The sequence below is a fragment of the Chaetura pelagica genome, unplaced genomic scaffold (genome assembly GCF_000747805.2).
Source record: "Chaetura pelagica isolate M959 unplaced genomic scaffold, ChaPel_1.0 scaffold852, whole genome shotgun sequence".
Taxonomy (NCBI): Eukaryota; Metazoa; Chordata; class Aves; order Apodiformes; family Apodidae; genus Chaetura; species Chaetura pelagica.
This window is the reverse complement of record NW_009952279.1, coordinates 14403-38417: the sequence shown is the minus strand read 5'-3', so window position 1 is coordinate 38417 and position 24015 is coordinate 14403. Positions and strand designations below refer to the sequence as shown.

Genomic DNA, 24015 nt, shown 5'->3' with positions numbered 1-24015 from the left:
TTTAAGCAGTCTTCCTGCAAGTGAACTGTAAGTTACTTTCTGAGGTGGGTACCAGCTCTTGCAGTGTTCTTACCAAAACTGAAGTACAGAGGTCTTGGAGTTCTGAAACGGAATCTCCTTATGAGGGGGCTGTGAAGTCACTTGAGGAGAAGGATGAACTTTCTCATTCATATTTTTGATGGAGGATCAAACAAATGGATACAGAGAGTATCACGAGTCACGGAAAGGGTAGGAGGGCCAGTGTTGGTGCTTAGAGCCAGGCTATAGGAAATGAGTAGAGGGATGGCAGGTGCCAGTCTAAAAGATGATGAAGTAGCACAGTTTGTGTTAATTTTCTAATAGAAGTGAAGGTTTCAATGTGCTGGAAATGATGACAGCTCTTTGGGCAAAGGGTATGTGCAGACACAGGCAGCACTTGGGTCCTTCAGCAGCAGTTGGCCTCCCCAGATAAAAGCTTTTCTGACTGCTGTGGATTCTTGCTGTGATTTCACAGTTGCAGGAGTTGGAAGAACAGTGTCGTCACTCTGAGCATTGTGTTCATGGCTTGAAAATGGCCTTGGATGATAAGGAGAGAAAACCAGGAGCTTCTTCCCAGAAGCTGCAAAAGCTGCTGTTGGGATCTTCTGGGAACAAAGCTGCTATAAAACAACTGGAAGAACGTGTGCAATGGTAAGAGAATAACACAGTGAACTAAGGTGTCTGTCACGTTCTGGGATTTTGTGAAAACCACGGGATGGCCTTGTTGCTTCACAGCAAGTTAACACATTATTTTGAGATGCTTTTGTTTGTTTTTCCCCACCTGTTCTTTAAGAACTGGTGCTCTGGTGGATTTCTGTAATAAGGCCTGTATTTCTTTTTAAGCCTTGAAATGGAAAATGCCAGTCTGAGAGCTACTTTGCAGCAGCAAAGCAATAAAATTGAAGCACTTCAGAGAGACCTACAAGCCTCTGCCTCAGTAAGTTGGTCACAAACCTCTCTTTTTGGGAGCTCCAATTGCTGTGGGGAAACATTAAGGGGAAGTTTTCCTGGAAATCCAAGGGGAGCCCAGTTCCTGGGTTTTACCGAGTCCAGGCTGATTGAAACGCAACCTGGCCCATCCCCAGCTTTCTGGTTTTGAGAGTTTTCCCGTGGAAGTCCTCAGTACTCTGAAATGTAAGGAATTGTCAAGAATACCAGGGTGTAACTGCTGTCTGCTTTAGACCCATCCTGACATTAGGTGCTGCTTCAGACATTTCTTACATTGTGTGTCATTAAAGATATTAATCAAGTGAACCCATGGAAATTCCATAGGGGATATTGACAACAAGCACTTTGTGCCAAAGATCTGGCTGGCATCATGAGACTGGAACAAAAATACAATCCTCAGAGCTTTTGCTGTGCAGAATTGCTTTTCCTTTGGCCACTTGGTGTGCATTTTTTTTTTCCTGAAACAGTGAAGAAGAATGCCTGTGGTTTCATTTCTGGTGCAAGCCCTGGAATTTCCCACTGCCTCTGTGCCTGGGTTAATTTTAGCCCAGAACAGATGCTTTCAGCTGTGGCCTGTATGAAGCAAATTATTTTTGTATGCAACCAGTGAACTAGGGTTCTTGTTAGGTCTGGAGTTATTAATTAGTGCTGAAAAGATTTTGAAAATAACTGCTTGTGAAAGTTGCAGGAAGAGAAGCTGGGCTTGTGAAGGGCATTGGAGGAGGCTGAAAGCCAGGTACATTGAGTTGTCCTAAAATCCTAGGGAAAACTTCAACATGCTAGACTGGATGATGTGTGGATTAATTGCAATGTTTTATAAACGTGGTGTCCATGTCTTTGATGTGAGGACACCATGACTTTACTTGGCCAAAGGTTTATATTTGCTATGATGCTCTGCAAAATAAGCTGATGTCTCTATAGCTTCATACATTTGGTTTGGCCAGGCAAGCTGTCTGATTTCCGAAGAGCAGCAGAAATACTGGACTGTTGCATTTGGTCTTCCTCTCGCACCCCAATGCCAAGTAACGTATGTAACACAGAATCATAGAACTGGTTGAGTAGGAAAATACTTCTAAGCTCAAATCCAACCGTTAACCCAGCACTGCCAAGTCCACTGCTAAACCATGTCCCTCAACACCACACAGACTCATCTGTTAAATGCCTTCACTGATGGTGAGTCAACCCCTTCCCTGGGCAGCCTGTTGCAGTGCCTGACAGCCCTTCAGTGAAAACATTTTTCGTTATATCCAATCTAAACCTTCCCTTGGCCATTTTGTCTTGTCCTATTGCTTGTTACTTGGGAGAAGAGACAGGAACTCACCTTGCTTTCAGGTAGTTGTAGAGAGCAATAAGGTCAGTACAGGCCTGGCTGCAGCTTGAGGCTGGGGCAGCATTGAATTATTTCTCTGGAAGAGAGGGAAGTAACACTGCCATAACTCAGAACAACTGTATGAAGCTGGCATTGCCCAAGATCATCCCTCGAGCCCCATCTTAAGCACAACTTAAGCAGCAGAAATTTCAAGTTTTGCTTTCCTAAATGGTGATGGTGTGTCCCAGGGCATGGTGCAGTGAGGTGGTGCAGAAAATGCTCTGTGGCTTCTTGCTCGCTAGTAGCTGCCTCAGCCCATCTTTCCCTTGTTATGGCGACCCAGAGTTCCCAGAAGTGCTTTTGAGGTGGCTCTGGCTATTCAGCAGCATGTACCCTTTTATCTGCTTCTCCACCCTCTACTCAGTTTTGTTGCCAAAGCAGCCATGGGCCAGAGCTATGTTTGGTTTTAGAAGGTGGTGTAGAATGAGTCACCTGTCTTTTGCAGTGGCTCATTTTCAGTTCAAAATTTGTAGCATTTTTGTTCTGTTGGAAGAGTTACTTTGAATTACAGGGAAGGGCATTATACTTCAGTAGTTTAAAATTACTCTAAAGTTTCTGTTAAGATGCTCTTTCAAGTGTTTACCATGCTAGTTTCCTCCACCTTTAAGAAATGACTGGACATAATGTTTGTATGTTTAATAGGTATAGAAAAAAGATGTTTCTGGAGGTGGGGGAAGAAGGACAGAGCTGTAGTTGACCATTGGGACCTACTGAAAGTGATATTTCCTGCAGCTTTGACCTAAAGCTGCTACTCTACTATTTCCTCTACTACTGCTTCCTCTACTACTGCTGCAAAAGCCATGTTCTGAACCACCATTTACAGACCTTTTGGTGTTGACAGCATTTTTTGGCTGTCTACAGGTTGTTGGACTTTCTCGGCAGCTGGAGCTAAAGTCTGGAACACTCATGCAGGTAGAAGCACAAAGCCAGGCTTTGCAAGAACAGTTGTCCACTAAGCATAGATACCATAAAGAACTGGAGATGTGTGTACATCAGCTGAAGGAAGAGCAGACTGAACTCAAAGAGAACTTGGAGACTAATAGGGTGATTCATAGCCAAATGGAGCAACATAAAAGAGAGAGGGAAGAACGAGAGAGACAAGAATTAGGGCAAATACAAGAAGGCTGCCTATTTTTGCAGGTAAGAGAATTTCTAATGTGTGTCTATAGGCTCTTTTCTATACTTTTGTTGTGGTTGTGATTTTTTTTAGTATTATATTGTTGGTGTCTGGTGCTTTCCCAAAGGGCAGGGGCAGAAGGGGTAGTGGCTGGGCAGAGTGCTCTCTTTTAGAGCAAATTGAACCTGTTTTCATGATTTGCAGAGAAAAGAGCTAAACTGTGGAGTTCGAGACCTTGAACCAGAATTGGATAAGATAAAAAATACCCAACAGGACACTATTTTTCAGAAAGAATCCACTTGGGCAGAAATGGAAAAGTACAAAGAGTCACACCTGAATGAAGGACAAATTAGAGAATACCTAGACAATAAGTGGGAAAGGTAAGGACATGCTTTTTTGAAGTGGTGATAAGATACTACTTTTCCCTCATGCGTTTTCCTCCTAAATTTCCTCTTCTACACCTGGTCTGCTTAAGCCTAAAGTGGCGTATTTGTGAGGAAAATTCCTTCAGACCCTTCCCCTTCATTAGAACTGTCTTAATTTCTCTTTAATTTTCCAGCAGTAACACCACTGTCAATGGAATCAGCAGTGGCTTTTTTCACAGAACCGATGAGTGTTGGAAGGGGCCTCTGGAGATCATCTGGTCCAACCACACTGCTAGAGCAGGATCTCCTAGAGTAGATTACACAGGAACACATCCAGGCAGGTTTTGAACATCTCCAGGGATGGAGACTGCACAATCTCCCTGGGCAGCCTGTTCCACTGCTCATTTACCCTCAGAGCAAAGAAGTATTTTCTTAGATTTAGGTTAAACCTCCTGTGTACCAGTTTGTGACCATTACCCCTTGTTCTGTCGCTGGACACCACCGACAAGAGTCTGGCTGCATCCTCCTGGCCCATGCCCTGTAGATATTTATAAGCATTAATGAGATTCCCCCTCAGCCTCCTTTTCTCTAAGCTAAACAGACCTAGCTCTCTCACCCTTTCCTCATATGGTAGATGCTCCAGTCTCTTAATCATCTTAGGCGCCTTGTAGTTCCTTGTCCTTCTTGGACTGGACAGCCCAGAACTGCAGAGACTCCTCCAGGTGAGGCCTCACCAGGGCAGAGCAGAGGGGGAGGAGAGAAGCACAGCTTAACTTCAGGAGGAGCTATGTTTAACACATAGCATTCACAGATGGCTTTGAAGCTGAGAAGTCCTAAGTTTTGGAACAGTAGTGTAGATATATAGAAACATAAAAAGGTGGTCAAGATGATTCTTAAAAGACAATACAGAAAACTGTTCCTTATATGCAGTCTGAATCTGAAGCTGATTTAGGATCAATCTCAAATGCAATTCATTGAGTGTTCTTTTTAATTTTCATTTGGAAAGGGTTATCTACTCAAAGTGTTACTGTTCACTTGCCTCTGGGTGCTGTTTTCTTGATCCATGTGTAATGAATCCAAGGCTTGATTCCTTCCAGCTTTACAGCCCTGTACATTGTTAACAGAACTTGGAAAGGTCCATCTCCAGATACTTTTCAGGCACCAAAGCCAGTCCTCCTTAATTTTCTGCTGCCCAATTTGCTGCCTTATTTGCCCTCTGGTTCCCAGTTATTTCAGGTGCATTTCCAAACCTATGGGCTGTGCAAAGGATGATTGCCACTGGCTTGGTCAAGTTTATTATTCGTAGCAACCTCAAAAGGAGCTCCCGATAGTTTACCTCTTGTATTAGCAACACTGCTGGTGCCACTGCTGGAAAGCAAGCAGGCCATCCCATACTTCCTTGGTCTTCTTGCTCAGTTCCTAACTTTCCCTGTCTCTTGGTGATTTCAAATCCCATTGCACAGCCTGTGCTCTTCCTGATATTTAAGTGGTCCACACACAAGAGGGTTAACAGCATTCATCACAGTTCTCCAGCATAGTGTTCAGGTTCTCCTTTTGTTCCTGAGTCTGTAGAACAAATACTTGCATCTCCAAGGCATTTTCATCAGGAAAGTGAACACATATCTTCCCTTTTTGACAAGCAATCTCCTTCCTTAAAGGTGGCAATGAGCATTCAGGGATGTATGAAAGTTTATGAGTGAAGGTTCGTTTTCCCAACTCACACTGGAGGGGATGGAAAAAAAAAGAGCTTCAGTTCTCATTTCCCTCGCAACTGGCATAGAAAACTTACTGAAAGGTTTCTTGCAAGAATTTAAAACAGAATAAGTAGCTCACATAACTGAAAAAAAAAAAAAAAAGTAACTGTTTTCTTCCCCACCTTTATTGTAACCAGGGGCTCTGCTGGGGAATTTAATTTTGCCTTTTTTCCCCATCAGTCTGAGTCCCTGTCTTGATCTATTGTCAGTATTTCAGAGAAAGGATCTAATTTAGACCTAGAGATGCCCATGCTAGGATGCTAGGAGCTTGGGGACAATCCCCCTTCCTGTTTACAATATACACACTTGTTTAACCCTAACAGGGCTGGATTTCAGTGATCTCTCATAGACAATGATCTCACACATCCCTTTCTGCCCTGGCCTCTGCTTCTTGCTTGCCATGCATTGTGTTATCCAGGGCTGACTGACATATAAGCAGCATTTTGAACACTTTTCTGTTAGACTCAGGGTCCAAATCTATCAATTTTCTAACAGGCTTATATAGTTTCTCAAAAGAGATTGAAAGTTCCTTGTCAGACCCCTGTCTAGCCTCAAACACAAGTTTGGTTTGGTTTGCAGGCCCTGTGCTGAATCCCACTGTTGTGGTTTGAGCCCAACACAACACCAAAGGAACAGCCCTGTGGCCACTCACTTAACTTCCCCCCAACACACACACACTCTGGGTTAAGGAGGACAAAGCTCATGGGTTGAGACAAAGGACAAGGAGAGTTCTTCACCGATTAAGGTTCCAGGCAAAACAGACTCAACTTGGGGAAAAATAATAGTTCAATTGCACACTAATCAAACACACATAGGACACAGACAACACAAAGAGCAGGGCTTGCACATGTTACCCCACCCCTCCCTTCTTCCCGGGCCCAAATCACTTTGTTCCCGGTTTCTCTCCCTCCTTCCCCCCAGCGGCACAGGGGGACAGGGGATGGGGTTTAGAGTCAGTTCACAGGCTGGTGGTTCCTGCTGCTCCTTCCTTCTCAGGAATAAGGATTCCTTACAGTCCTGCCCTGCTTCCCCACAGGGTCCCTCCCATGGGAGAGATTCCTCCACGCACCTCTCCTTCATGAGTCCTTCCCACAGAGTCCGGAGCTGCTCCAGCCTGGGCTTCCCACAGGATCAGGGGCTGCTCTGGGAACAGTCACCTCCCCTGGCACTGGGGTCTTCCAAAGCTGCACAGTATGTGTCCACTGGCAGGAAATCCTCTGGCCACAAAATCCAAGTCCAGTGGCCAAGTTCACCACTCCTGGTGCCTTCAGGGAATGTTCCACCACATTCCCGCATGAGTGCAGGGGAACAGCTGCCATCTCGCCATGGGTTGCAGGGAAACTTCTGCTTGGGCATCTTCTTCCCCTTCTTCCTCACCAACCACCAGCACTGCTCTGCTTCAGCATAGCTCTTCTTCTTCTTCTCCACTACCTGCTCCCTCTGCTCAGGTGTTATAGCTGGTCTTTCCTATGTCAATCCCTGAGGCACATCTGTTTTCCCTCTAATGTCTCCTTGGCTGGGTTTGGAGCAGGGGAAGCTTCTCAGCTTCTCACTGGAGCCATTCCTGGGGCCCTTCCCCCACTACCAAAAAACCCAGCAAACCAAACCAGCACACTCAGACAAGACTAATTGCAGTTGCTACTTAAATGTCTCCAGGTCCTATGCAGCTCTGCAAGGCAGAAGCACCGATTTGCAGTTTTGTGGTAGCGGTTGGACCACCAAAGAAAAAGGTGAGTATGGAAAGGGGCTGAGAATGCAATGTTGGGCTCAGCCACACAGGGGGCGGAAAAACATAAGGGAAAAATGGCTGTCGTAGGTCAGTCCTCATATGTTGGCTCTGTGTCAGAGTAGGTGGCTGACCAGAGAGCTGCAGAAGATCGTGCCCTCCTCCAATGTGGCATTATGTTTCTCTACCATTAGTTCATTATGCTTTCTTTGTATTAACAGTAGCTAAGTCAGTATTACTGCCAATCAGGACAGGAACTGTGGCCCAAATGGCCATAAATCAGTCATAGTAATGAGATGTGATGTCTGTTTCTATTCTTCTATCAATGTGTAGTCTTGCCATAGGTAAATTCCCAATTATTCCTCTGCTTGTCCATGATGGTTGGACTCAGTGATCCCAAGGGTCTTTTCCAACCTGAATAGTTCTATGATTCTATGATCAGATCTGGCCTTGAGGGTGGGATGGTGCTGTAAAGACCCTGGTAAGGTCTGCCTGCTTGCTGAGATCTCTTTCTGCTTTCCAGAAATAGCAGTAGCACTGTGTGGGTCTTTACTGGTGGTCTTCACAGAGGCCAAGGCCTGAAATGAGACTCTGCTTCCCCCTCTCACCAGTGGAGCCTTCAGTCCTTCCCTCCTGGCTTTCTAGCTCAGTGCTGTTCAGAAGAATTAAACTGATGCTAGTTTTATGAACAAATACAATCAAACTGATCTTCTGAATTATTAAAATAAACCTTGAATGCATGTTATGGTTTGGGAGATCCCAGAATGGTGTCAGACACCTATATAGAGAGAGGGTCCTTAGGACCCTGACAGGCTGGAAAGGTCAGTATTCCCACCCACTTCCCGGCACAATCCATAAAAGCCAGGAGAGTTAGAATCCAGCCCCTCTCCCTTCCTGCTCCTTTCTCCCTGCCGGGGCTGCTGCTGGTTCCTTTGGTTTCCCACGTGCTCACTCCAGATTCCAACTGCATCGGGTGCTGGGAGGAGCCCTGGACCTCTCCTCTGGAGCAGCCCTGCCTGTCCCATATCCCTGCCATCCTTGGGATGGGTTTTGTATATAGATACTTACCTGTTCTTCCCCCATTTTCTACTCTCTTACCTTCTGTTGTAGTAAATTTGTTTCTGGTTTCAATTTCCAAAGTTTAGGTCTCTCTGCCTTACTCCCCTTCTGTCTTCCCTTGGGAGGCTGGAGGGGGGCATTAATAGAGAGCAGTTCTGTCCTCTGCTTTTTTGGGATTCACTTTTAATATTGAAACCAGGACAATGCCTCACTCATTAGGTGTGTTGCTTGTGAAGGGGTGAATTGAACTAACTTACTTCTTCCCTTGTTCCTGCTCTACAGCTTCCATGGGTGGCATGGTGAAAGTCTGGTTGAAAACTCTCCTGTAACTTTTTTCTGTTCTTTGATGAGGTCAGAGGTCAGACAGCTATCCCAGAGCCCAGTCACTGGGAAATGTGCTCTGGTGATCCAGTGAAAATGACTCCAGCATGGGATTATGATTGGCAGGAGCTGGACGGGTGCCTTGGGGACCCAGAAATGTGCAGCAGGAAAATAATGTGTTCCTCTAACCCAAGCTCATTCTCCCTGCCCACTCCCTGACGTCCCAAAGGTTAGAGAAAGATGAAGCATTTTCCACAAAATGAGAAATGTTCCCACTCCTTCCTCCTACACCTGAAGGAGAAAATCTTCCCTTGAAGCAGTTTCTAACCCAGACTCTTTGAGATCTGAAGTAGACTTATCACCATTGCCTGGTTTTGCACTGGGAGAAATAGTGAAACCTTGTGTAATAGGAAGTCCTTGTGAATTTTCCATTTGTGGAGAAAGAGACTTAAGACAGGATGCGGCCTCTGCAGGATCTGAGCTTTCTGTCCTCTTAAAGCAGAACCCTGAATTAAGTGCTGACTATTGAACTGAGGTTTCCTTTGTGCAAGTCATTTACCTGAAACCACATGTGCTAGTTAGGTTTATAATTACAAATCTCTTTTCCTGCTCTATCTGCATATCTTCTCCCCCCCTTCCTGCCTTGCACTATCACTAGCCATAAGAGTTCTGCAAGACAAAATGCATTTGTGCCTGGAGCATCTGTGTCAGCCAACACTCTTAAGTTGAAAACCTCAAGGACCCTTTGCCATCTGAGGGTTTCCAGCAATAGGAGATAGGAGCATTTAACAAACAATTTTGCCGCTGCAGGAGAAGGGATACAATCTACGGGTCCCTCAGTGCGGGATTTGTTCTGCCAAATAGTGGGCATGCCCCTAGGAATGATTCCTCTGTGGCTTATATGCTGCTAGGATGCTAAATGCAACTAGGGAGAAGTATTGCTGAGTAAATTAGGTGACATTCTTGCTGGATACACTCTGGGCTAGAAATGGGCTATATCATTAAACCATCTCTCTCTTTTATTAGTTACCTGGCCATTCCACAGGGAGGAAAATCCTGATTTAAGAAATTTATTCCTTTTGTACTTCTTGATTGTCATGTGTGCAAAATGGTAGCACCTGCTGTTCTCATACATAATCTCTATCTATGTCCTACCAGAGGTCCAGAACCAGGGACCTGTCTTGCCTGTTCTCTAACATCTCTTTGGTGGTGGCATGAGGTTTGCTGGAGCTTTGTGTAAATCTGTGTCCCCGTTAACAGGTCTCCTGCTCAGCCAGGCTGAGGAAATGGATCATCTTGTGAGGCCTCACCCTCCAAGTGATGAAGACTTGAAGGACAGCAATGGGAAGGTAAGGACTAAGCATGGGAGTGAGCAGGCTTCCTTTTCAGCGACTGTTGAATGATTAGCACAAAATGTCACTGAAAGTCATAGGCTTCCTCCCTTAGGGAGTGGATTCTCTTTGCAATACATCTGAGTGCTGTAGAGCAATTGCTTGAGTATTTTCACTGGTGCAGAAGTCACTGTTTGGGAGATGGTGCTAAGGCCATTTAAGAAGCATTATTTGAGTGTCAAGGCCAGAAACACAAATTACCTCTGCTTGCTGGTTGTTACAGATCGGTTTTCTTCCCCTGGCCTGGCCTGTAGGAACAGAACTGCTTTTTCAGTGGTAACGTGAGCTCTGCATATGTCTCGGAGCACTCCTATGACTGTGTTAGTTCAAGGAGGGCTTTCTGACACAGATGAGAAACAGTATATTGGACCATGAAAGGTTATGGCAATGGAGTGTAATTACACACCACTGGGTGTAATTGTATGCTGAGGTGAGGAAAGGAGGAAGGGTTCTGAAACGATTGGAATATATATATGGAACTGCATTAAAGATTATGAGACTCTACCATTGTGTTCCTGATGAGATGATGTGTATTGTTTGAGCCTCTCTCTTCATGCTCCATGATGTATTTTTGTTGCAACCAGATCCGTGTTCCTTTGTCCAAGTCCGTTAGGAAGAAGATACTCCAAAAGCGAATGGAGCTTTTGCAGAGAGAGGAGGAAAAGCCCTTGCTGCTCCCTAGGCTGAGTGTTGAGCCTGAGGATGCAGGCACAGAAAGTAAGCCTTGCTATAGATGTGTGCCTTTTTCATCACTTGCTTGCTGATTGCATAGTATTGCAAATGTCTATGACATCAGACTGGAAGGCTGTTATCCTTGTATCAGAGTGGAAGTTCAAATAGGATTTATCTATGCTTTCCAAAGAAAAATACAGAGGCACAAAGTGTCTTGCCCATGGCCCACACTGAGGCAGTCAGAGAATATCACCTTTCCATATAAAGTCTTTCAGACTGGGTAATTCTGTCTTGCAGAGTCTGGAACTGAGAGTAGCCTCCAGGCAGGGTGGATGAGTGAGTCCAAAAGAATGTTTTTCAACTCAGGTCCAACCCGGAAGAAACAAAATTAAATGGTTTCTAATTAAATTGCAAAAGAGTTTGCTCGTGTGACAGGACAGATGATCCTGCTCATACCACTCCATGCTGAGGAGTCCACATTGCAGAGCTGTGCTGGAGCCCTTTGCCACTGCTTACGTTGTACCTGCCTGAGCGAGCAGCGTTACTGACTGTGTTGCAGCTGACGGGCTCTGCTTGTGCTGCTGCATGAGCTGCCACCAGTGCAGGTACTGGCAGGGAACTTCAGAGACAGCATGCAGCACAAGGGCATCAGACAAGGTTTTCTGCTCTTTTTCTTGCTATTACTTTGTGAAGTACTGGTGAGCAGCTCCCAGAATGAAACTTAACCATCCAACCTCTGAAAAGCAAAAGAGAAGTAGGACTGAGTTGTGGTTTGGGCTTAACACAACAACAAAGACCCATCTCCGTGGCTGCTCACTCAGCTCTCCCCTGTTGTGAACCAATGGGCTGTTCTCCACACCCCACACACACTGTGGGATGAGGAGGACAAAGCCCAACTAGAAGCTCATGGGTTGAGACAAAGGACAAGGAGGGATCTTCACCAATTAAGGTTTGGGCAAAACAGACTCAACTTGGGGAAAAAAATAATATTTAATTTCACACTAATCAAACACACACAGGACACAGACAACACACAGAGCAGGGCTTGCACATGTTACCCCACCCCTCCCTTCTTCCCAGGCCCAAATCACTTTGTTCCCGGTTTCTCTCCCTCCTTCCCCCCAGCGGCACTGGGGGACAGGGGATGGGGTTTAGAGTCAGTTCACAGGCTGGTGGTTCCTGCTGCTCCTTCCTTCTCAGGAATAAGGATTCCTTACAGTCCTGCCCTGCTTCCCCATGGGATCCCTCCCATGGGAGAAGTCCTCCATGAACCTCTCCTTCATAAGTCCTTCCCACGAGGTCCAGAGCTGCTCCAGCCTGGGCTTCCCACAGAATCAGGGGCTGCTTCAGGAACACCACAGATTGCTGGGAAGCTTCTGCTTGGACACCTTTTTCCCCTTCTTCCTCATCAGCCACAGGCACCGCTCTGCCTCTGCTCGGGACTTACATCAGTTCTTTCCTATGTCAATCCCTGAGGCACATCGTCCCTCTAATGGCTCCTTGGCTGGGTTTGGAGCAGGGGAAGCTTCTCAGCGTCTTACAGGAGCCACCCCTGGGGCCCCTTCTCCACTACTAAAAAACCCACCAAACCAAACGGGCACATGAGTTTCTCATTTCTTTAGGGAAAACATCACTGCATTCTGATTATTGTCCCGTGCTAGTGTGTGACTGCTCTGCTTGGAGTTATCTGGGACAACAAAGGGATGTTATCCAGCTCCAGCAAGATTTCTAGCCCTTTCCAAGCCCATAGAGTGGTCCAGCACTCTCCACTCTTGGATCCAAAGGCTCTCCTGAGGATTCAGAGCAAACCTACTTTGGATCTACTCCAGCTTTATAATACTGGAGCAACTGGTGCTTACAGATCCGCTTGAAAGTTAAGCTAAATAAAGTACTAGTAAAGCCTTAAGCTCTTGTTTTTGCCCATGCTGATAGTCTGAAATGTAACACTGATGCTGGGAAGTTACTTGAAGTAAATGGAGACAGAGGCATCATCAGATTTAGAGGGTCAGGTTTCACTGTTACCTAGTGGCTGCTTCTTGTGGATTTGTCTGAGCCTAGCAGGACTCAGTGTTCAGGCTTGGGGGCCACTGGGGGCAGCTGGAGGTGTTTCTTCAGAAAGTTACAAGATGCATCTATCCCTCGTGCTCCAGGTAACAGTGAGGTGATGGAGGGAAGTATGTTCCAATCTCAGGAGCTTACTCCTGAGATAGCAAGTCCTGCTGGGCAGCAATGGCTCCCACTGAGCAGGAGCCCTGTGGCACTAAAAATCTGCAAGCTGGCTCTGGTACATCAATGAACTTGAGAGCTGGCTCTCTGTCCAGTTTTCTGGTTTACACAAGAAGCTGGTGTCCAGCTGAGGGTGACTGGGTGCTGGGAAAAGCAATGAGCCACCCAGCAGCAAAGTCTCTGAACAAATACCGTCCATAATCTTGGCTAGGAGATGAGGTTGCATTCTGCTTAATGGCGAGGTACCTTGCCCCTGGGTGTGTGGTGCTGATACCTGACCCTCTCCTTACAGCGAACCAGTCACTGGCCATTTCTCTAGACTCCCTGGAGCGAGGAGAGAAGACAGGGTATGGGGTTGCCTGGGAAGCCAGACCCTTCTCTCAGCCCCAGCAGGTGCTGGTCATTGCACTCAGGTTGCTCAGCAGCAACAACTGGTAAGAAGCCTTCTGTTCACTCTTTCTCCCTCTCAGTGTAAAGGTAAGCTAGAAACAGTTTTTTTTCTAGTGTCTCTGAGCCCTGACAGCCCAGATGTCCAAAGGTAACTTGTGAAACCACTCCAAAGCAGTCCCAGTGTAATAATGCAAGAGCAGCCTTTTATTCTCCTTGGTCTGTGGCAGTTTTACAGCTGCTGCAGTTCTGTGCTGTTTCTGAGCTTTGCTTTCTGCTTCATGTAGCTGCAGATGAAATCTTCAGAGAAGAGAGGAAGTTGTAGAACAAGAGGATTTGCTGGCTGAAGCTAGAGGCAGGTCTTGAGTTCAGAGATCTGGGGGCTTCAGGTCATTAGCCAAGATGGGACTGCATAAGGATTTATCTCTGGTCGGCTACTGGAAGCAGCAGGGGGAGTCAGAGCCTCCCTGTGTCCCCCTGCATGTGGGTCTTTGCAGCTCCTATGGGGAGTTCCTATTTCTGAGAAATTACTAAGATGTGGTGCAGAGTTGCTCAGCCTGTCGTTTCTCCTGAAGGGTTCATGGCAGAAGCCAAGGAAAAAGACAAAAAAATCTTTTAGGAATCTTGCATTTTTAGAACTCAGCTCAGCTCCTACTGGTTGTCTTTTTGTTGTCTGGGTCAGCATATGCTCACTAGGGCTCAGTTCACACTGGGGTGACCATGACAAATCTTCCATGATGCATCTCTCTTGGTGTGACTGCTTTGTTTTACCCCTCTCCCCTTTCTCTTCCCCCTTCCTGTTTGGTGCCCTGTGAGGTGCAGGATACCCTGTGAGGTTTGGGTTACATACAGGGACCCTGGTGTGGATGGGTCCCCAGTCTGGCCCTGCAGCCCTGGTGAACCAGTAACTGCATCATGTGCCTTCATGTAGCTCAGATTCTTCACAAAGTGCTGAACAAGGCTGGTATTTAGTCCTTTTAAATTGCTAAATGTAATTGCTGTGGCAGGTGTTGCTTTAAGTGCTGGAAAATCCAGCATTTGAGCATTTGTGCACCACCAACAAGACTAGATGGCAGAGTAAAAACTCAGCTATGGACTGGCAGTGCAGACTCTCACTGCTGAACTGCCTTCTGAGGACTGGGAGAGGGGAAATGCCCCTGTAACAGCCAGACAGGACTGCATCTCAGGTTATAGAAAAGGTGCAAGAAACAGAAACAGGGCACAGTGTTCCAAGTTCTGGGAAGCAGCAACACAGGGACTTCACATGCCAGGGATTTCAGGAAGGCCATCTTGTTTAATAGCCACAAATTAATGCATCCACTCTGACGCCATCTATTTACCTTTAGTATTTATGTGCACTTTTGACTGCCACAGCAACCCGTGTGATGAGTTCCATGATGTAACCAAGTGCTACATGAGAAGTATCTCCCTTTGAGCCACCACCCTGCTCAGTTCCGAGGGTGCTGCCTAGTTCTTGGGTGGTGAGAACAATCAGTCTTTTTTGGTAATTGCCTTTCAGGGAGCAGCAGATGAAGGGACTCTTTAACATCAGACACTTGGCTATCTGCCACTCAGAAATCCTTCTCTCTAGACTGCATGATGTTTCTGTGGCAATTACCGAAGAGGTAAGAACACTGCGTTTGTGTCCCATGTACCCTGTACGTGGGGTGAAGGGCAGGTGTGTGCTTGTTCATTCACATGTGTGCTCAGTGTCTGTCTTCTCTGCTGTTTTTAGTCCTCATTTTTCTAATAGCTGTGTCACTCATCTGTGTGATGTGTCTGTACATACAGCTGTATGTACTGCTATCTAGGACATATGCCTGTCCTCTTTGAGCCAGGTGTCATTATAGTGCAACATACAAGTGCAGAAGTTTAGACAGAAATGAGGTGATTTGCCACTGCCCGAATCTCTGCCCAAGCTGTAATTAGACACTGCAACTTTTGCCTCCCAGCTTCCTCCCACTTCCTCCTCCCCCTCAGCATCATGAGGGACTGACTGCAGGTACTCATTTTCCAGTGTTTCCTGATGATGTCTTATCTTTCTTAATTTCTTTTTGGTAATTTGCCCTTTCTGTTGATCTGCTGCCTCTGTGCACTGGGGGAATTTTGCACTGCCTCCACCAGCTGCTTGGAGTGGCCTGACGGTGGGGTTTGCAGGGCAGTTGTGCACAGCTGTCCTCTCATCTCTCATTTAATAGAGAGATCTCAACCTAAACTCCTTAATAACACCTGTGGCTATGTTTCCAACTTGGCATTTGTCTGTGGCCTGAACAAGCTGCCTTGTCATCTTATTACACAAATGCCAAACATATTAAATTCTCCTTTGCTTGCAGGAGACAGGGAGACGTAGCTCATTTCCATTTAAATCAGTCATTTTAGCCCATATTTAGTGACATTGGAGGCTTGAATGCTGCTCATGGTGTTGGGCTCCTCTAACTTTTTGGCTTAGATATGCAGGACTCCCCCCCTCTGAGATCAGGGTTAGGAGAAGCAGCCCTTTCATTTTAGCTCATCTGATTTTAATATAATTTTTACATTTCTGAGGAAACTTCCTCCTCTCTGTTACACACCCTCACGTGCACAGACATCTTGCAGTTTTCATTTCAGTCTAGTCCCAGATTTTGCTTTAACATGCATTTCTAGCTCTCGTGTTATTCATTGTTATTAATAGGCACAACCAAGTCTGGCAGAAAGCAGATGTGTCTTCTTTACTCATATGAGAGAGCTTTTTGGAATCAGGGATCACTCCACAGCAGCACTAGGTGCTCTGAAACCCCACAGATTGCAGCTGTAACTACAACTGATCTCCAGGATCCACGAGTGCCTTGAGGCCAGCAGCTGGGGTTCTCCTGAGTAGATGGAGCAGCACATGGATTCGAGTCCCTACTGCAAAATAGCCTGTAGACTGAAGCCCATATTTTCCTTTTCCTGGCTGATTGCTCAAACTGCCAGTACTGCACCTTTGGAAAGGAGGAAAGTGCTACTTTTCCTCTATCTTGTCTTTAAGAATTGTGCCTTCTTAGGTTAAAAACAGTCCTTGCTTTATTTTGTTTGTTTGTTTGTTTTCAACAAAAGGGCCTCAAATCAAAGCAGTGTCAATTATGGACTAAATAACACACTTTGTTCTAGGTGAAACCATATTTTTAGGCTTGCAGTCTCATTAAAGTTGTCTTGCATAAGTGGGCCTGAGGCTAGAGAAGAAGTTGGTGTCAGAGTGAGTGTATTTCTGTGTTTGTGCTCTTCTGCTCTAACTGTGCTCTTATGTTTCACCTGGACACAGTGAGAAGTCATTTTATTTCCTGGGACTTTCGTTTAGGGAAACTGATTTTCTTTACAAGCTGCTTCTTGTGTTTCCTCCTCTTGCCCTGTACAGGTGAAAAAACACCACTCAAAGGTGTCTGGCTGTGCGGTCGTCACTCTTGGAGAGCTCTTCAAGACCTTGAGGAAGCAGATGGACCAGGAGGTGGATACAATTGCTTCAGTCTTGATTCCGAAGTTAGGGGACTCCAGCAAGTTAATCCGGGAAGCAGCTGATCAGTCTCTAGGAGTGATGGTGGTGAACGTGACACCTGCACGAGCAAAAACTGCTCTCATGGCTACTGGAGTCAGGTATGTCATTCTTCTTTTCATGATATCCTTCACATTAAACTGTGTGGGCAGGGGGAAGGGACAGGAGGCAGAGGGAGAGTGGTGGGAGGGAAGGGTCCTTTCTCCTGCATCTTCTCTGAACTCAGTAATTAGATTATTTCATCAACTTTGCTTCCTTCCTCTTGTCATCTGTGTCTGCCCTACTGCAGCCTGTTTGTTCCCACAGCCTGTCAACACTGCCTAGATATGGTGAACGATGGGGAACCAGAAGTTCCTGCAAAGGGTGGTTATACAGCCTGGTGGCTTTGTGGGAAGAGGGACAATGGGATTCCAGCAGTGAGCGCCCTTTGATATTTCACAGTGCTAACCACAGAGGCACTGGGAAAAAACAGGCATCACCATTATGCTATTAACTTGAGAAATAAGGAGAATAATTGCTTGGACACAGAGCATGTGGAGGAGAACCCGCTGGGTGTGACACAGCTTGCTCAGCAGGTGCAGCTCCTGCTGTGAGAAGCCTGTCTGACCGTCGTATCCTTGCAGCTCCACTTGCTATTCAAATGGTGCTGTATGTTAGCTTTGAGATGGTGAGCTGCTCTACAGGTGCCATCACAAGCCAACTGCCATGGGGTAGCTGAACTAAATGTTGCCTTAAAATTTTAGTGCTGTGGCTGATAGTTGCCAAGGGACACCCTCTGGAGAGGACAGCTTGGCTAAAACAAGTGCTGCCCTTTCCTCTGCTTTTAAAGGGGGCAGCACACTCAAAGGTACCTCTTGCCAAGGCACAGAGAACAAACTGGATGTTTAGGTGGATATTCTGTATCTTTATGCTCCACAGGGTTTTTCTCCCCCAGTTTGTTTTTTATAAGGGTTTGCAGTTTTGGAGGTAATTGGGTGGAACTAGCCTCAATCCTGCTGCAGTGTGTTGTGTGTGTAGTGGGACCCCTCTGACAAGTCTGCACGAATCGTCTTTCATTTTCCTTTCTCAGAGTTAATGTTGGGAAAGAAACTGTACATCAAGTAGTCCAGGGTGATTAAATTCCTCCCTCTTCCTTGCACGTAGCCCCTCTGTACAATGCCAACTTGGTGTTTATCTGAGGACAGAATCTTCTACACATGGCTAAAACTGCAATGAGGAGCCAGGCCTCCGTCCCCAACAGTGACAGGGACCACGCTGTGACTGAGCTCTGTACTTGTGGCCCTCCTTTTCCCTCTGCCCCAGTGTTTGCTCTCTCGTTCCCAGGCACTGCAACGCCCTGGTGCGGAAATGCGCGGCCAAGCACCTGCTGACGGTGATGGAGCACATGGGAGCTGAGAAGCTGCTGTCAGGCAGGAGCGACAGGACCCAGCTGCTGCTGTGCGCGCTGGTGAGGCTTGCTCGGGACAGTCAGCAGGACACGAGGTGATGATCTTCATCCCACCTCCTAACATTTGAGAACTGTTAGATGTCTGGCTATAAATGATAAAACCACAAAGGAGTGGAAGGTAAAGTGAGCATTAAGAGAGTTACTTGACAGTGTGGATAATGTTGTCTGTGGAAATGACTACTAAGCAACATAAGGTTGTCCAGCAGGAAGGACCACTGACAAGTTCCTGTGACTTGAATGATTCTGTATTCAGTTCAAGAGAGCTCAGATTAGTCAGTGAAACAATTTTGTTTGGTCTTATGCACTCAAGGCAAAGCTGAAGTCTTGGCTAGTCTGGATGGTCCTAAACATTTATTTCCAGTAAGGTTGAGACTGTCCTAAAAAATTTCCAGCTGGCTTCAACTAATGGATTCAGTCTTTTTAAATCTCTTCTGCAGATTTAGTTGCCTACGGTAGTCACAGATTTTTCTTCCCAGTCTTTTTACAATGTCTGTGGATGAAAGACCACAGACCTTTCCTCTTGAAAACAGATGTAGTTTCATTGTAGCAAAACCAAACCAAACCCCCCTTACTTAGATTATTAATTTAAATTCCAATTAGGAGTTGGAAAGAACGCATGAGGAACTAGCTGAATAATAAATAGTGAGCACGAGGTGATTTGTCCTAGCTTCTCTGCCAGTTAAAGAAAGGTAAATTATTGTGCCAGACACAGCAAATAGGCCATGGCAGCAAAGCAGGAGACATGCTTTGCTCATCTTGTAGGATCCTTCAGTCCTACAGAAGCATTCTCAAAATTCCGGAGTGGGATTGTATTTTTCTGTTGCCCTGTGTTCTCCTCTTGCCTCTTATGTTCAACTGGCAGCACTGTGCAGCAGGAGTCGATGGAGGTAAGAATGCCTCTCTGCTGAACAGGAAATACCTTCTATGGGGAGCTTAAAATATCAGCTTATTCTATTAACACTTTTCCTTTGTTAATTCACCAGGGAGAAAAGTCAGCAATAGCCTGTAGAAAAAGCAGTCATTCATTTCTGTCTTTCCTGTGCTAGGTGTTATGGACAGCAGATGCTGAATATATTGATGAGTCATCCAAAATTTGGTAACTATTTGAGACAGCCTGCCTTCTCACATGACTTGGAGGAAATCATGGCCACAATGAAGAAGAGAGTGAGTGTTTGGCAGGAGAATGTCTCCTTTATGCAAGTACTGAGATTACTAATACAAGTTTAAACATACCTAATCTTTCTTTATCTCATTCTTATTCTACTGAATCATTTTGCTCCTGGGAATGCTCCTGGGTTGATCCTTAGTCTGTTTATCTGCATACAGTGAAGGAACCAGTATGGTTAGAAATCAAGTGGGTGTATTTTAAATATCAGCTGCAGGCAGGAGAAAGAAGTACAAGAGAATGGTTTTACCTTCAAGCATAAAAAATACAACAGCATCCTCCTTCTCCCCTCTGCCCAATAAAGCAAGGAAAGTATATAGTGCTTCTGGAGACAACAGGGTCTTTGCAACAAAGGAAGTAGTAGTGCCAATAAAATTTCCAAATATACAAAAGATTCACAAGGCAATCATAAGTAATACATATGTTGTTTGTATTCTCGAAATACTGCGCTGCTGTGATGCACTGTGGAGCTGGAAGAAGCTTTTTGAATCCAGCTTCCAGCATTCATTCCTCTCCACTTAGATTCTAGAAAGGAATGTGCCTTTGTGCAGAAACAGGGGGAGGGAGTGTGAACCAAATCAACTCCCAGCAGGGTGGGCGAGCCTCCTGAGACTCCAAAAGTTTCCTGCTCTTCCTTTTAAGAAAACTTGTTACCTACCTGTTTGCATTATTCCCGTTTGTGCTCAAGGCTAATGAATTCAGGGTTGTATACTGCTGCCTATTATGGTAGCACCTATAACTTGCTTTGGGTTATAGAAAACAATTAGCAAGACATCACTGAATCTCTGGCCTATCTCCCTCTGAAATTTACACAAGGTTTTCTAGGGGGTTTTGGTAGCAGTGATCCTGGTTATATCTTGTGCTTTAAACAAGTACTTTCCTATTTTATCTTCTTTAGATTCATGGGGTTTTATATTTATAAACAGGGGAAAGAAGACCATAAATGTGAACCTCCATCTGCCGGGGACCCGAGGGTGTCTAAGAACAGCAACCTGAAAACATTCCAGGACAAATTGCCTGCTATTGGAGGGTACTGAGCACTTTTGTAACATCTGACAAAGCATGTGACAAGTTTTACCTGTCTCTTCCTCAGTAAACTCTCAAGTGGAGGCCAACTTTGCCAGAGATTGTTTCCTTGTCCCACAAATCTTCTATGATAAAATGTGTCTACTTCTCCACTGGGCTGCACACAAATTCTTTGGGCAGTTTTCCACATGAATTGAGAGAGGGGAAGAGACAACCACTGGTTGCAGGTCAGGAGATCCAGTGCAGTGGCAAGGACAGTGTCGTGGAGGCTGTGAAAGTGTCATGTCTCTGCTGTTCCACTTAGGAATAGTAATTTCCATCAGGGTATTCTCATCTGAGTGGAGTGTTTTTCAGATGGGTGGTTTGAAGAGGAGATCCAGTCTAGCACCAAGATGCCATTCCCCAAAAGAGCTTTTTCCAGGCATGTGGTTTGGCCTGGCTGAGTCATTGCTTTCTGACCCTCAGGCAGTAACAGCAAGATAATTCCTGAGCAGTTCTGGTTGACAGATGTTTCAGCATGGACGTTTTCTATGGCTATTCATGTCACTCAGACCTGTTACTGGTTGGTTGATGGACAGACTGTTTTTTTCCTCAGTGCTGCAGTCAGCCTTCAAGCAAGGAATTTGGTCATTGCTGTCTCTCCATGCTAATGGGAGAGTTACTTGTCCCTATTCTCCTCTGGTAACAGAGATTGTACTTAGCTGTGTTGTACTTAGCAGTGGCAGGAAAGTGACCACACACCTCACTGTCACAGTTAGGATCTCCTCATGCTCATGGCAGGGAGAGGCTGATCCAATAAAATTGCTCCCATTTGGTTTGTTAATCTATGGGTCTCCAAGGAAACAATAATATGAGCATAATAGGTGGAGTGGCTGGCTTCTCTTTTTAACTCTGTTACTCATCCTCTGGATCCTTTCAGATATGCCCCTGAATCTCTCTGGGTAGGATTCGTCTCTTCAGATCCATCTGAGCTTTTCATCCAGATTCCCATACCTGTTGTATAGACACATCTCCAGAGCAATTAATTTCCTTATAAAGCAGACTCCTCCCATAAGATGAGGCATGTAAACTTTCAAGTAGTGCCTATTTTCCTCCACCAAGGGGTGCCAGATAAGTACCTGGGAAGATATCTGAAGATAGGTAAGATGAATCCTATCCTCAGCACCTTGGGTTTCCTGAGTAAGCACTAGCAGTAACATTACTTGCAGATTGTCTCCTGTAAGGATTGCTGTGAGAGCAAAGTTGCTTTTCAGATCAGGATCTAGCTTAAATCACATGATTAGGAAGTCTCCTCAAGATGTTTTCCTCACAATTACCTGAAGCCATCATCACCAGAAAGTCTTAACTTCTTTTTATCTTCCAGGTTGAAGTCTGGCCCAGGTGGACGGACCTTGCCCTGTCAGAAACTCCCTCACACCTCAGCTGGCACTGTGGAAGACACTGCACAGCTCCTGGAGCTTAAAGGCCTCCTGACAGCCCAGGAGTTTCAGTCACGAATGAAGGGATTGGTACTCCTCTTGGATCTCTGCAAAAGCAACCCCCAGTTAATTTCCAGTCACATTTTCCAGGTATGTAAGGCATCTCCATTGCTCCTTTCTCATTAGCTCTCTCCCCAAGCCTGTACCAGTGAAGTTAACTCAGTGTGTCTTGGCACTATGTACTACTCATTTGGGACAGGCAGGTCCCTCCTTATCCCAAAAATCTAATTTATCTCCAGGCAACAGGGCAAGTAATTTCAGTGCAGATACATTTTTCTAGCAGGTGCCTATTGGTGCTGTTCATGAGATTATAAGAGTAACATTTACTGTTGCTGTAGCTTCTGCTGACTCCTACTACTAGCTAGGCAGAAAGAGAAGAAATCCAGCCACTGAAAGCTTGGCAGATACTATCTAGAAGAAGACCAGATGGGGGTGGGGGAGGAAGTATCAGGCTGAGTTGATTTATTTAAAAAAACCGCAACATAACACTTTTTTTCAAGGATGCTTCTGTAAACTTTTAACTTGTCTTGTGCAGACACTACGCCGCTTATTCACTTCCATCCTCATCCCTTTCCTGCTTGGGAAAGACTTTTTCATCCTTCCTGGGTGTCCTTTTTTTTTTTTCCTTTGGAAAGGGAAGGACAATGGCTAGACACAGATTTTCCCTTCCTTCTTCTCCAGGAGCTGCTTTTTTCCCCTTTTCCAGAAAATGGGGCCTGATCCTGTGTCTGTCAAGGGACTGAACCTGCTCTAATGACAACTGCACAGCACATTAAACTTAAGAATTCTGTCTGGTATCCTGAATATAAATGGTCTGGATCCTGAAGAGTTCATCAGAGCCCTGCACTCCTCCTGATGCAGGTTCTGAGATGGATAAAACAAAACTTGGATCTCATCCAGCCACGATTCTGGCAAAATCAAAACTACCCTCAGCGCTTGACACAACTTGATAGAAAACGGGCATCCTAAGTACCTGTTTTCAAACCTCTGTACCAAATATTCTCTTTTCTGTTATTAAAATTAGACTAAATTAATGGTGTGCAGGTAAAGAGAAGCACCATATGAACTCTCCTGTTCCCATCCAAACCTGTTAATGAAATACGACCATTTCTTCAACCAGCACGAGGCTGGGCAGCTGGTACAAGGAGCAGCCCACAGGCAAACAGTGGAACTCTGATAGCAAGTGCTGACCTGGCAGAAAGGATTGCAATCATCTTGTACCTTGCTGGGTATTTGTTTCTACATCCCTTCTTGAAACAAAGACACTTGAATCCAGCATTCATGTTGTTTGTTTTCTTCACAGATTTTTGGTGTTTTGGTCCTGACACTTCAGGACTGCCACAAGAGAGTGAGCCAGCAGGCGCTGGAGGTGTTTGCTGTAATAATACCCATACTCAGAGGTGCCCTAAAGCCAGTGACACCCCGTCTCATGACAGCAGTCCTTAGCCACCTGAACTCGAAGGACTCAGGGATTTATGCTGGGGCTGTGAAGGTGTTGGAAGCATCTGTGGCTCACCTAGGTAAGGCTGACCTCTGGCATTGACTCTCCTCAACTGCGGCTCCTCCATCTCGGAGCCAAGAGTCATGTCTGCTGTCCACCAAAGGACTGAATTCCTGCCGACTGTAACAGGTCAGCTGGATAGCCAGAAGCTGTGGTGATACAGTCCTTATGCACCAGTTCCCAGACAGACTGGAATGTGTACCAGCATTTTCCCAAAGTCCCAGGAGCCTTTGGCTCAGTGCTGCTTGTCTGCTTGAGTAGAGAAGGAGCTGAACAGTAAATCCTGGAGTACAACTTTGCTACAATTCAGGGACAACAGGATTTTTTTAGGTTGTTTGGGTCAAGTTTGGCTTCCCAAATGAGTTGCTTTGCTTTTGCTGTGAAGGGATGAACACTGGCCCATCAGAGCTTCTGCAGAACAGCTTCCTGGAAGACTCTACTAATGGGGGCATTAGCTGGTCCTCTCTATTTTCCACCTTTCTTCTTTGTCTTCTTTTTTTAAGGGGTATTTAAGATTTGCCAATTTATTTTCTTTAG

The 24015-nt window shown here is 45.6% G+C and overlaps 1 protein-coding gene across 1 annotated transcript; it reads left to right on the top strand.

Moving 5' to 3' along the window:
- Positions 1–13258: 13258 nt before the first annotated feature.
- Positions 13259–23497, top strand: LOC104397784 (protein FAM179A-like; the record flags this gene model as incomplete). The annotated part of the gene is made up of 8 exons (XM_010007793.1): positions 13259–13400; positions 14873–14978; positions 16727–16962; positions 18185–18343; positions 19355–19472; positions 20400–20492; positions 21870–22067; positions 23281–23497. Coding segments are annotated over 8 exons (1269 nt in total), but the record flags the coding sequence as incomplete, so codon positions are not given.
- Positions 23498–24015: the final 518 nt, after the last annotated feature.